The following is a 14,254-nucleotide window of genomic DNA, read 5'->3' as shown; positions in this document are numbered from 1 at the left end:
ATATTTAATTTTCAGAAAGAGTTTTGGTCTTCGTGGAATAAGTCTAGAAAACAAACAAGTCTATTTTTGCATAATATTTCAGATAATAATTTCTTTCCACATGTTCTCAGTGTAATCCAGAACAATACCATTTGGACGCTGGCAGCAATTTTCTGCAAGCACTTTATGCTGTCAAGTGTTCATAATAGTTAATCAAATCTCAGACTCACCAAACATGTTTTCTATGCATTATGTAACTGCATCGTATAATTACTGCTGGCTGTCATATGAAGTGTAATAGAAAAGGAACAGGAATTTTTTAAATTTGCAGTCTTTATACATCATATTTTGAAATCTTTTTTATATTGTTGGTAGTCATGTTTCTGATGTATGTTTGCATTTTCAGCTGCTTCGATTATTTAGTTTATCATTGACAGTCAAAAAGAGTATAAGTGTTTTCTAGTGCTCGGTGAATTTTTAATTTTGAGAAAGATGGATCTAAGAATTGACATTAAATTTTGCTTGGAAAAATGGAATGGAGTACAGCACCACATTCAAAATGTTGACTGTGGCTTGTGGTGAACCTGTTATGAGAAAGACAGTGTTGACGAGTGGTATAAACGTTTCAAACAGGGTCAAGACGGCTTTGAAGATGATGACCACCTGGATGCTCTAGCACATCAATTACTTGCAATGTGTAAGAAGTAAACAAAATGGTTCTGGAAAATTGTGGAATCACCATCAGAGAGGTTACTAATGATGTCGACATACCCTTTGGCTCATGCCAAGCAACTTTTTCAGATGTTTTGGACATGAAAGGTGTAGCAGCAAAGTTTGTGTTTGAAATTCAATTTTGGAATCATCATCATCATCATCATCATCATCATCATGATGTATACATCATTCAGGAATTGCTGAATCAAGTAGACAACAATCCAGAACTTATAAAGAAGGTTAGAACAGGTGATGAAGCATGGGTATGTTGAAACAAAGGCCCAATCATGCCAGTGGAAATTGCCAGAAGAGCCAAGACCAAACAAAATTAGAGAAGTTAAATCACATGTGAAGGTTCTTCCCACTGTGATTACAGTGGGATAGTGATCGTGAGTTACAATGGGTTAGTGTAGACAATAGTAATACTGTGTGAAATTATCCATGATCCAACTGTGTGTCGCACGTCTAAACACAAAACATCACAAGATGTGATACTGTGTGTTGTGTTCACTTGCTTTTCCCAGGTTTCATCCATGAGCAGTAGCTCTGCAATTTTTAATCCATATGATGATGATCTTCTAGTAATAACTTGATCTTTGAAAGTTTATTGAAGGCTGTAGGCACTATCTCACTAGTAGTGAACATCTGTAAGAAAGTTGTCAATGAAAACTGTGTACATTTGCTTTAATGTTAAGTGCAAATTACTGCTACTGTCAACAAAAATAACTTCATTCACTAATCTTTTTCATTGTTGTTTGTTGCCACAAGAAGTGATCAAAATGTGTGACTGAAGAAACAGACATCTTAATTTTTCTGTCTGTTACATGTAGTTTAGTTAAGGCAGAAATGCATACAACGCTCTATTAATAATTGAAATGGACTTTCCAGACTATTGACTAATCTGTGTTTTTTCCTTGTCACAAAAGAATATTAATTTTGTGCTTTTGAAGTAATTTTGTGTTAATATCATTTCTGTTTGTGCTGCGAAAATTTTTGATACTTACACATATTTCTATTCTCAGGTTGGAACTTATCAGTTGGTTCGTAAAAATGGAGGCATTTATGTTGCGTATGTAGGTATGTATCTGTCTTTGATGCAAAGTGATAAAATTTAAATCTATTGTTTTGTTTTACATTTTGAATCACTTGCATCTTGGCAAATGCACAAATCAAAAGATCAGAACAGAAATTGTGGAATGATAACGTGCCTAACTGTTTTTCATTTATCCCCATTTAGTGTCTGAATTTTGGTATTTATGTTTAACAGCACAGTATGCATGATGATCAGCATCAGGTTAGATGTAGATTGCCTTCCACTAGGAAAGTAATTAGTGTGTCCCTATCCATATGTTCTGTCTTTGAGAATATTGGTGTGAAGCCTCTATTTGTTGCAATTTTGTCCTCTAAACATTGTGGCTTGAGACCAAAGGATGTTAATATATTCCTGCAGAATATTCTTCCCTGCAGTTTGTTTGAGAGTCCACTAAATGGCAACAGTTGTTGTTGAAATACTGTCAGATGTTGATAAACCACATCGAAGCTCATAAATCAGACGGACATACAGGCCAGGGAAACAAGAGGTATTTATTTTTATTGCAAATCTAGTCATGGGCCACAAAAGTTCATTAATCAGATAAATAATTTCAGTCAGTGACGACCATCTTTAGACCTGTGTAAATCCAGTGTACTACATAATTGTCATTGCCTGTCTATACATGGTTTATAAACTTTTGTGGTCCATGACTGTATTTTAATAAAACAAGTATTCCATGGATCACTGTGGGACTTTATTGTGAATATGTCGCAACTTGTGAAACAAAAAGTGCCTCATGTATTTATGAAGATTTTCATATTGTCATGTGCAACCAGACATTTCTTCCTAAAATATTGCATGTTGACTTGTCAGAAGGAGGGGTCTGTCAGGCTCTAAATATTGTGATGTATTAGATGCTGTTCAGACTACTCTCCATATGTAGGAGTTGGCATTGTATGTTGTACTCAATGTTAGCCCAAACTGTCACTGCGCGTGCGTGCGGGTGGGCGGGCTTGCATGCACGCATGCTGCTCAGCTCAACAGTGCACGCTACTAGACAGCAGTCAACGTGCCAGTGTTGAGCATTTAAGTGACCATACTTGTAGGACAGGTTGAAGCAGAACGTGTCCAAAAACAGTGCATTTGGTTATATATCATCTCCACAAACACTGTATAGCTGCATTAATATTTTATTAAAACCTCAACAAACAAGTTTGCTGATTGGTCTTACATGCAGTATTACTTTTATTTTGCTGCAGATTCCATAACAAGATAACAAGATGACAGTGTAACAGCTCAGCATTAATACTGCTCTTCACTTTGGTCAGTTCACTTGCCTATAGATGTGTTATGAAAAAATTAATAACTCGCATGCCATTGATTTTGGGATGCGTAAATCACATCCTCAGGCGCCATGTGGATGCTGCTGATAACTGAGCTCACAAATACGGTGCCCACAAAAAAAACCAAGTCTGTATGGTTTACAAAACTGACAGTCAACAAATCAACTAACAAATGATCCTGCGATCTGTCTTAGCTGTGGTCTTGATTGACATTGTGCTTGTGAATTTGATTATTGGTGACGTCCAGAAAGTGTGTGAGGGTGGGATTTAAGTACAGTATCCTGAAATCAAGTGCATGTGGGTAAATGAATTTTCAAAGAATGCAGCTTTATGGGCAACCAAAATGAATGAACAGAAGTCATTTGCTTTTAGATTACTTTCCCATTGTAACAATTACTGAATTCCTGTGCCCTTAAATGTGCGCCAGATTGTCTAGTTTTTCAGTGTGCAACAGGTAAGGATTACTTGTATAATGACATCAAAAAGGCAGATATAAAGTGAAAACTGCTGAAGGAAACTTAGTGAATGACAGCTGATCTCAAATAATTTCTAATATGGACTATGCAAAAGCTGTGAACAATGTGATACCGCATGACATGATTGAAGACAGCACAAACATGGTGAGACAGGAGCATATTCTGCCACAGAAAAACAACCAACATTAAGGGTATGTGAACAAGAGACATCTACCGACTATCAGAAATTCTCCTACGGTATTATCATCTCTTGCTGGCACAAAAAACAATGTGGAAAATACGACTCAAGACGACACTGGTACCTGTAGCTATAGACCAAATAACAGTAATCTTCCCGCAAAAAGTAGGCCTACATATAAAATTGACATTTACACTGATAGCCAAGGGGAGGAATAGTTTCTGGATTGTGAAGTGCAAGTAAACAAGAGATCAGCACTTTGGTAACACCAGGAGCAAATCTCAAGGCAGCAACTAGAGTCAATCACGAAAAAATCTCAGGGCTAAATATTAATGATTTTTTTTGTCTTTCTTCAGGGTAAAAATGACAGGAAAAAATGAGGCAAAAGATCTTGTACCTACCCTTAAATGGAGCTGCACGAGTTTAGAAATACGAATGTGATTGTATTTTCTATATCTCATCACCATGACCTACACAATTGGTCCTGTGTGAATAAGGAAATGGAAAAATGAATAAAGCATTGCAATATCTATGCAGGGACTTTAAAAATGCAACATATGTCAACATAAGTACACTAGGGAAAAGATTCCGTACAACACATGGTTTTCACATTAACCAACTGAGAAGGTAAGATCACGGAAATAGTTCGTATGAAAACACACACTGCAATACACAAATCAAATTACACCATTGAAAGACAAAAGTGATTTAATTTCAGCACCGACTTCTATCAAGAGCGATGAAGGAAATGCTTTTTACCAGAGATAGACATTCCTTTAGTTCCAACATAGACAGCTACAGTTCTTATAATGCAGACATATCATGTGATTATACAACTGAGGAATAAAACAGTGATCAAATATTTACGTTGCTTTAGGTTAATATCTGTTATATAAGAAATAAAATACTAGGTTTGGAACATTTTTGTAGCATTAAGAATACAGATGTGATACGTGTGGCAGAATGTTGGCTAACAGAAAATGAATTTGAGTTTAATCTCTCAAGGATATGTATATTTTGAACAGTTTGAGTGAATGGTTACAAAACTTCTTAATTTAAAACAAAGGGAGACTCAAAGCAACAAGATTCTAGAACATTATTAAATATTTTAAGCTCTTTTAAACCTGCATTGCACACACACTTCTCCTACTCGTAATGAAGCATGTCTAGACAATATTATTGTTTGTTTACAAAGAGAGGAATATGTGCCTAGCCTGGCTGATGGAGTTCTCGTAGACCATGATCCTTTACTTTTAACAGTTTATCACAAGCATCCAATGTACAACAGTAAATCTAATGTGGCATGGGTGAGAGGTCAGAGAGAGGAGCATGTTATGTTTATTCACAAGTTAAAGAGCACAAATTGGGTCTCTGTATAGAGTGTCAAATAGGAAAAGCTGGAGTTGAAAATGGTGTTGGTGACGTCTTTAAAAAGTACAGACTTACGGTATTCGTGTTCCCCATTACTAAGTTAGTTCCCCAGGTAGACCTAAACTTAAAAACACAAAATTAATTTGGTATACAAAAGAATTCACAGAAATTATAGAAAACATGCTTGTACTGTATTGAATGCACAAAATGAGGATAACGAAGAGGAGGAGGAGAGTCTACAGTGAATACCTTAGGAGTAAAAACATTACAAAGTCAAGCTCAGACAGGCCAAAAAAGCAGCATGTGAAAGGTACACAGAAGGTGCTTCAAGTAAGTGCAGGGCAGTGTTGGAAGTTATTAGACAAGATAATTCTTCCTGCCAAGTATGTCAAACTCTGCTTGATCCATGGGATATGAATGACTATTTTGTCATGTCAGTCAGAGAAGTAAGAGGTGAAATTAAGACCTTGGATACTTCAAGGAATCTACTCAGTCCCCAATTGTGTGAAAGACCTATATTTCGTTGGGACAAAATGACTCCTGATGAGGTCTGTAAAACTGTTTCCAAATTGTCCAGTTCCAAAAGTATGGACTGCTACTGGATGTCCAATTATGTTGTTGAAAGAACAGTTCACTTGATAGGTGAATAACAAAGTTTCATTTTTAATAAATGTTTAGATTACAGAGTATTCCTGATTTGCTCAAAATTTCAAAAGTTATCCCCATTTACAAAAAGGGTGATACACTACTCCCCCAGAACTATTGATCAGTTCTCATTATTCCAATACTTTAAAAAATATTTGTATCACTCAGGTACATCCAATTAAGTAATTACTGTGAAAAAGTGCTCTTTTATGCACCAATTGGTATGGATTTCGGCCAGGTAAAAACACCACTGCAGCTGTTCTAGAAATTGTTGACCAAACTTTAACTGCTTTCGAAAATAAGAAGATTATCACTTGTATTTTGTGATTTAAGAAAAGCTTTTGACTAGAAATAGACATTCCCACTTAGTAGAAATTGGCTCAGGCGTACCACAGGACTCAGTCTTTGGCTCCTGCTTTTTCATTGTGGCTGTCAATGACCTGCCTGATTGTGTATCACAGTCTGTAATCTGCTGTGCTGATGATACAACTTGACTTTCTTCACATCATGACATTGCAAGCCTTAATAAGGTCTCACAAGAAACTCTTGACTCTGCATTGAACTGGTTTGCAGCCAGTAAACTTGTCTGTAATCCAGACAAAACTCAAAAGTGTGTTAGGATAGAAAATAAATGTGTCAAACTCTTAGGAATACATATTGATGCCAATCTCATTTGGGAAGAACATTGTTGTGCCCTGCCTACTTGTCGAATATGGGGTGCCTAAGAAACCTGCTTTCTCGGGTTGCTAGACAACAGTTCAAGCAAATCGTATTAATGAATTTTTATTACAATAAGATAAACAACAATGCTTAACTGTGAGAATTTGCAATGGTGTGTCGCAAGCAATGGGCGACAGACTAAATTAGAAAGTACCCTTTGTATGCACAACTCCTGATACAAGTGAAACAATACAGTTCCTAAGATGCTGCTGTGGAGCTCGTAGATTGGCTAGTCTTCAACTGGGTTGGGGCCAGGCGGTGCAGCGCTTATGTTCTCTTTGCCTAGCGGCTCCTGCTGTCTTGGTGTCGTCTTAAAGAGGTGTCGGTCAGTGTACTATGGGCTGACGTCTTCTTTACAGCCCGCTCGGGTTTACCATTCCTGACAGTCGTGCTGGCGCTTGACTGTTACGCCGGAACACACATCAGTCAAGTCTGTAAAAAGATTCAAGAGTTTCCTACCTCATATGGATACTGAGAGATATGCTCAGTAATAATTATCTCCATATGGCATATTTTGCACTCTTCCAGTGACACATCTCATATGGCCTTCTTAGAGATTCTCCTCATACCAGCAACAATTAAAATAAGTCCAAAAAAAAGTTGCCTGCATATTATGCAAGGCGGGTCCTAAAGAGCACTGTCACCCTCTCTTTACCAGGCTTAAGCTAATAACAGTTGTGAACCTGTGCATTAATGAGTCAATGCTCTTTGTCAAGAACAGCATTAAGGAATGTTTTAAGGGAAATAATACACAAACACATGACATCATAAATGAGGCAAACATTGACAGTTCAAGGCACAGGCTAGCTGTAACAGCAAACTCTCATAAAGTAAATGCCCTCAGAATTTTTAACAAGCTGCCTCTGCTCGATCCCCGCCATTTAAAAAATTCAAAACAAAATTGTATGACTCGATGACAAAAACCCCATTATACAATGTGAAAGAGCTCTATGATATGGAGAACATTGTCTTAATGTTTAAAATTATAGCTGAATGTAAGAGTTAATCTGTACATAAATTGTAAATCTTAATTGTAATATTGTAAGTGCAACTGTAACTTGATATTATTAAGATATTAAGTGATATTATTGAGAAAATCTATTCTACAGGGTGGTTAACGGCAGTGCAAGACTCTGATTCGCATCCTAAATATGTTTGCCTGACTGTCGGTAATGGGATTACGCTGATCTATATCAAGTTGTTGTTAAGTAAAACGTTGGTGTGGCCATGTGGTGTTAATGAAAATAATGTCCTTCAAGAAATATTTGTTGGCTGCAAGCCATTGTATTGAAAAATGTTGGACTTTGCCATTCAGCATGATGACTACAGTATTCACATGCTCATTGTAGTCTGAGGTGTTTGTGTTGTCATGGCAGTGGAAGCCGATTCAGTGGTTTGTCGCCAGTCCGGGCATTCACTGTCTAATCTGGATACAGATGAGACATCTTGCCATCTGCTTTGACAGATCTTCCCTTGCAGTTATTTGCATAGCTCTGACTTTCTGATCTCTCAGATTTTAGACAAATAAAGTAAGTCAAGGTTATAAGACATCCAGATATAAAATCTGATTTACGTTTCACTTATTCCTTGAGTGTGTTTAAAACTAATAATGTTGTAGAACTTTCATGCCACTTTTTAGAATTCAGGCCATATTTTGTGTGTTTCAGGTGCATTCATAGTAGCGCTACTGGCATTTGCTCGTAGTGTGTACTATTGTACTATGAAAGTGAGTCTCATTGAAGGTCCTATGTGAAGATTCGTCTTCTGTAAGTTCACATTCCCAGAAGGAGTGAAATGAAGCCTTTTGCAGAAGCGGCCAGGCTTGAGCAGATGTGAATTTTTACACTCTTCAGTTCTCATCAGCTTCTCCCTGTCAGTATAAGCTCTGCTGTTTAAATTCTATTATATATATGTTATAAATGTCTGTTCAGATTATTTTAAGTGAATTTTATTTTAATGTAATGCTATAATTTACACATTTGGTAAGAAAGTCTGAATGACAGGAATTTTTTGTATGTGATAGAACGATTGATGGAGTACAGTTTCATAAATTTATGTGCATTGGATGCATTACCAAACCAGGTTTTAAAACCTTCTCAACATGTCACTCTGATTTGACAGACTGTAGCTGAGAAAAATCAAATAAGTGTATTTATTGTTTGTGATAATACATATAGTTTTGAAATACCAGGAGATTGAACTAGTATAGTATTGTATAACATGGCTGTAAATATGACTCTTTTTATTTGGACTGTGAGGTTAAAATGTAATTCATGATGTTTAGCATACTAGTGTATTCCTGTCTTTTCGTATTGTTTTATTGCACATAGTATTTTGAATCTTTATTTTGTGACAGATTTTTACATTTTTATTTCCTCTGAATATTTGTTATTTTAGTTTGCTTGGTTCAGCCATTTGTAATTGAATGCTTCTGTTGAAGCATCCATTTCTTGTCCTTCCTCAATTCCAATTGTAATTTCTTACATGTGTAATTTCCTCAAGGAATATGTAACAGTTTACAAATAAATTACAAACTACAGTAGTTGCTAAGAACATTGTTGGAAGACATTTTTAAAATTTATTTTAGAGAAAAAACTGCATTGTTATTTCCCTGTACAAGCTGACAACTTATTCTATTCTGGACTGTTATATGGTATCACTTGGTATATTATTTTGGATAAAGTGAAATAAGGTAAAGGGTAGTTGACATTTTCAGCATTATTGCGTTGAAACATACTGGGATCATTGTTGGCAACTCTTTCGGTGCTTAAATAGATCTGAAATCATTGTCAGCATGTTGATTACTGACTTCTCTTACTGTTTCATTTAAATAATACTACTGAGCATATCTGAAGTTGTGTATTCAAGCTTGTTTGTGATTTATTTCTAAGAAATTCCAAGATACCACCAGTTTTGCTATTTATTATGTTGTTACATACCTTGGATTTGTGTGCAGAAAATGTCTGTATTGCATAGTTCTCAGAATAAATTACTGATTCAAGTGAATTAAGTTATCCTTCTCTCTGTTTGAATTATATGTTTGGAGTGACTGTTTCATTTTACTCTGAGTGATGTGCAGTCTGTTTAAAAGGCAAATATTTGGTAGCCTACCAGAGGTGACAACTTTAAGGAACATGAATTCTGAACATGAACTGTGTGTAACAGCACTAGAGTACTCTACACGTGTAGCACTGTGCAGTGTATTCGATGCAAGGACACACACAATGCATGGAGATACTGCTAATGTCTCCCTCATGTTATGGCAGTCTCTCACCATTTGATTCAGTTGCTCTCTCTCCTGGCAACAGGCAATGGATAATTGGTTTGAGAACCTGGTCTGCAAGTAAATACTCATAGAGAAAGATAAATGAATAGTGCAATTAAAAACTGAAAAGGGGCAGGAAGGGGAGGGGGATGGGAAAGTAGATAGAGCACAGTTTAATCTCCCCATTGCATGTAACTACAAAAACAAAACATCATCCTGACAATATGAAAAGGATACATTTCTACTAACCACGCAGAGATGGCATTGAGTCTCAAACATACACAGGGAAAAGAACTTCTAGCTTTCAGACAAAAAGGCATTCATCAGAAGCAGAAAAAACCACACACACACACACACACACACACACACACACACACACACACACACACACACAGAGAGAGAGAGAGAGAGAGAGAGAGAGAGAGAGAGAGAGAGAGAGAGAGAGCACGCTACAGTCTATGGCTGCTTGAACCCAACGAAAGCCTGGACATGCATATGATGTGAGCAGCATCTGTGGGGAGTGGTGGAGGTAAGGGGGAGGAATGGGGCTGGTAGTTAGGAGGATAGCAGAGTAAGGGTGGGGGAAGGTGTATTGGTATGGAAGTGAGGAGGTATGTTATGGGCACAGGATATGGCTGTTAGGTGCAGTCAGGAGGCTGTACGGAGCAACGGGGAAGTGGAGAGAAGAGATGTAGTGAAGGGAACAGGTTAGTAGAGGTGTTGGTGGAAAACAAGGGGTAGGTAGTGCTGTTGTGGGAACAGGAAAACAGGCGGTAGACAGGGACTCTTGAAGGTTGAGGCTAGGGGCATTCCAATTATGAAAGATATGTTATAGGGAGAGTACCCACCTATACATTTCACAAAAGCTGGTGTTGGTAGGGAGGATTCAGATAGAGCATGTGGTGAAGCAGTGATTGAAGTGAAGGACATCATGTAGAGCAGTATGTTTAGCAACTGGGTAGTCCAGCTCTCTCTTGGTCACAGTTTGATGATGGTCATTCATGTGGACAGACAGCTTGTTAGTTGTCATGCCCACATAGAAAACATCACAGTGCTTGCAGCATAGTTTGTAGATCAGATGCCTGCTTTCACAGGTAGGCCTGTACTTGAGATACGAATATACTTGTGAGTGGACATATGGGACAGGTCTTGCATTTAGGTCTATGGCAGGGATATGAGCCATGAGATGAAGGGCTGGGAGCAGGGATGGAGTAAGGATATTGTGCAGCTTTGGAATACCATTGTGGGAGAGGTGGGAAGGACAGTGGATAGGATATTCCTCATTTCTGTGCTTTGTGAGAGGTAATTAAAGCCTTGGCAGATATTGTGAGTCAGGTGCTCCTGTTCTGGCTTGTACTGAGTCACGAGATGAGTGCTGCTCTGTGGCTGGACAGTGAGCACATGGGGGATGTGGGTGACTGGAGAGACGAGGCATGGGAGATCTGTTTCTGGTCAAGGTTGGGTCTTTTGAAGGCTTTAATCCCACGTATGGAGGGGGGGAGTGCTTGTCATTACAGATGTAACTGCCACAGATGTGGGTAAGTTGTATGAAAGGGATTTCTTGGCGTAGAATGGGTGGCAGCTGTTGACTTGGGGAGATTTTTGATGTGGACAAGGGTACTTACATCTCGCATCAAAATTGAACGTTCTTCGGTGCGGCCCTGAGTGCGATATTTCGTAGCCAGCAGTGCTCCACTGAGGGCAGCAACTGTGATGGGCAGTGCATGAGCCGTGTACTGAATGGTGGCCTATATATGACGTCGATTTGCAGCCTGGCGTCAGTTCTCAGCGGGACTCATCAGCAGAGGCAGCATTTTCCTGAAGATGGCGAACAGCTGGATCGCCGAAATATTGAGTCAAGTTGATTTTAGGATCCGGCAACAAACCCGAAGAGACTTTCAAGACTTATTACGCTGGGAAAGCCCACATAATCATAAGGGTACTTACATTGCCATTCTTGAGGTAGAAGCCAACATCAAGGAAGATGAGTTATTGGACTGAGTACCAAGTGAAGTGAATGGGGAGGTTTCTGGAGGAATATGAATAGGGTGTCCTCATCCTTGGTCTAGATTATGAAGATATCAATATATCTGAACCACGTGATGAGTTTGAGATTCTGGGTGGTTAGAATTGATTTGTGTAGATGGGCTGTGAATATGTTGGTACAGAATGGTGCTTTGTAGATGCCCATTGCTGTAACATGGATCTGTTTGTAGGTGATGCCTTCAAAGTGAGGCCATTGTGAGTGAGGAGATAGTTGGTCATGGTGACCAGCAAGGAGGTTGTAGGTTTGGAGTCAGTTGGGCAATGGGAAAGATGGTGCTCAGTAGGGGCAAGGGCATGGATATTGGGGATGTTAGTATAGAGGGAGAGGGCAACAACAGGGAAAAGTCTGGTGCTGGATGGTAAAGGAACAGGAACTGTGGAATGATTGGTGTTTTTGGTATGGGAGGGTTGGTTACAGGCAATAGGCTGTAGGCATTGGCCCACAAGAGCAGAGATTACCTTTGTGGGGAAACAGCAATTGAACTTAGTTGGGTGCCCTGGATGATTGGATTTATGGACTTTAAGAAGCACGTATGAGTGTTGGGAGTGGTGTGGTAAGCGGGGAGAGAGAGACGCGGACAAGAAGTTCTGGGATGGACCTGAGGATTTGAGGAGGGACTGGAGGTCCTGCTGGATTAGAGGAATGGGGTCATGGTGACAGGGTTTGTAGTTGGATGCATTTGGCTGCTGTTGGAAACCCTTCATCAGATAATCCTTATGGTTCATAACCCAGTGGTGGAACCATTGTCGGCCGGTAATATTATAAGTGTGAGATCAGTTTTTAGGTGGTGGAGTGCAGTTCTTTCTCTGAATGTAAGGCTTGTTGCCATGTGGAGGGATTTATGAGTTGATAGGCAGACAAGGTTTGAGGTCAGGAAATTCTATAAAGTTAACATGGAGTGATTTGGGGGCAGTCAGGTGGATCACAGTTAGATGAATGAATTAGCTGAGTAAGGTAGTGTTCAGTATTGGTTTTGGATTGAGTCTGATGGTAGGGTTGGTGGCAAAGTGTTTCAAATGTAGGGACCTGGAGGAGAAGACAAGGTCTTTAGAAAGTCCAGCATGATTGAATTTGGGAGTGGGAGAAAAGGTAAGGCCTTTGGAAAAGACTGACACTTCTGTGGGACTGTTTAAGTTCTGGATTCTGTGTGATGGTGGGAGTGAGTTCCTGAGGGTGTGGTGAGTGTATTAGGTTTTTAAGGCATGGTTTGTCAGATATGAGGGGTGTGGAAGAGGTTTGATGGAGGCTCTTGTAGAGGTGGTGGATAGTGGTAGTCCAAGGCAGCAATAGGAGCTGTCCAAGTTGGAGAATTTTTTGAGGTGGCATTGTGGTTGCTGCCTGGAGGGCAATAATTTCAATCCAGGAGATGATTTGCAGGAATCTGATATTGCAGAGTAGGAAAATCCTTCATAACCAACTAAAACTCCCTACACCATCACCTGGTTCAGGTTCATTGATGACATCTTCGTGATCTGGACTGGGAGTGAGGACAACCTATGCACATTCTTCCAGAACCTCAATATCACCTCCCCCATTCACTTCATATGGTCCTCCGCAACCCAACAATCCACCTTATTTGATGTTGACCTTCACCTCACGGATGGCTGCATCAGTACCTCCATCCACATCAAACCTACTAACCACCAACAATACCTTGACCTCAACAGCTGCCACCCATTTGGTACCAAGAAGTCCCTTCCATACAGCCTAGTATCCCATGGCCATTGTATATGTAGTGATGGGCACCTCCCTCCAAATCTGCCAAAGATCTCACTGAGGCCTCCGCAGAACAAAATTATCCTCCCAACCTTGTTCAGAGGCATAGTTCCTGTGCCTTCTCTCTCCAGCCATCCACCACCTCCCACATGCCCACAGTCCAGTCACAGAGGAGCATGCCTCTCGTGACTTAGTATCAGCCAGGACTGGGGCAACTCAATCATGATATTTGCCAGGGTTTCAACAACTTCTTGTCATCCTGAGAACAAGGAATATCCTATACACTATCCTCACCATCCCTCTCATAGTAGTATTGTGACACCCACCGAAGCTATACAATATCCTTGTCCATCCTTACTGCACCTTTGCTCCCAACCCCTTGTCTCACGGCACTGTCCCTGCAATAGACCTAGATGCAAAATCTGTACCATACATCTTTCAGTACCACATATTCTAGTCCTGCCACAGGCCTCTTCTATCACAACAGATGCATGGCTACCTGTGAAAGCAGCCATTTGATCTACAAACTGAGCTGCAACCACTGTTCTCTATACTTGGGTATGACAACTAAAAAGCTGTCTATGTGCATGGCCACTGCCAGACAATGGCCAAGAGGCAGCTAGGTCATCCAACAACTAAACATGCTGCCAAACACAGTGTACTTCACTTAAATGACTTCTTTACAGCCTGTGCCATCTGGATCCTTCCTACCAACACCAGCGCTTCTAAACTGCACAGATGGGAACACTCCCTACAACATATCTTTC

General features: G+C 39.5%; 1 protein-coding gene across 2 annotated transcripts in view; it reads left to right on the top strand.

Annotated features, from left to right (window-relative positions):
* LOC126473554 (type 1 phosphatidylinositol 4,5-bisphosphate 4-phosphatase) overlaps nucleotides 1–9,465 on the top strand; it is a 46,731-nt gene extending 37,266 nt beyond the window's left edge. For both annotated transcript variants that reach the window (XM_050100685.1, XM_050100684.1), the window contains exons 6-7: nucleotides 1,716–1,770; nucleotides 8,127–9,465. In XM_050100685.1, coding sequence (XP_049956642.1) covers nucleotides 1,716–1,770; nucleotides 8,127–8,212 — 141 coding nt within the window. In that variant the 3' untranslated portion in view covers nucleotides 8,213–9,465. The remainder of the gene's footprint in view (nucleotides 1–1,715; nucleotides 1,771–8,126) is intronic.
* Nucleotides 9,466–14,254: the final 4,789 nt, after the last annotated feature.

The sequence above is a fragment of the Schistocerca serialis genome, chromosome 4 (assembly GCF_023864345.2).
Source record: "Schistocerca serialis cubense isolate TAMUIC-IGC-003099 chromosome 4, iqSchSeri2.2, whole genome shotgun sequence".
NCBI classification, from domain to species: Eukaryota; Metazoa; Arthropoda; class Insecta; order Orthoptera; family Acrididae; genus Schistocerca; species Schistocerca serialis.
The sequence above is the reverse complement of the archived record's forward strand: the minus strand, read 5'-3'. Positions and strand labels throughout refer to the sequence as shown.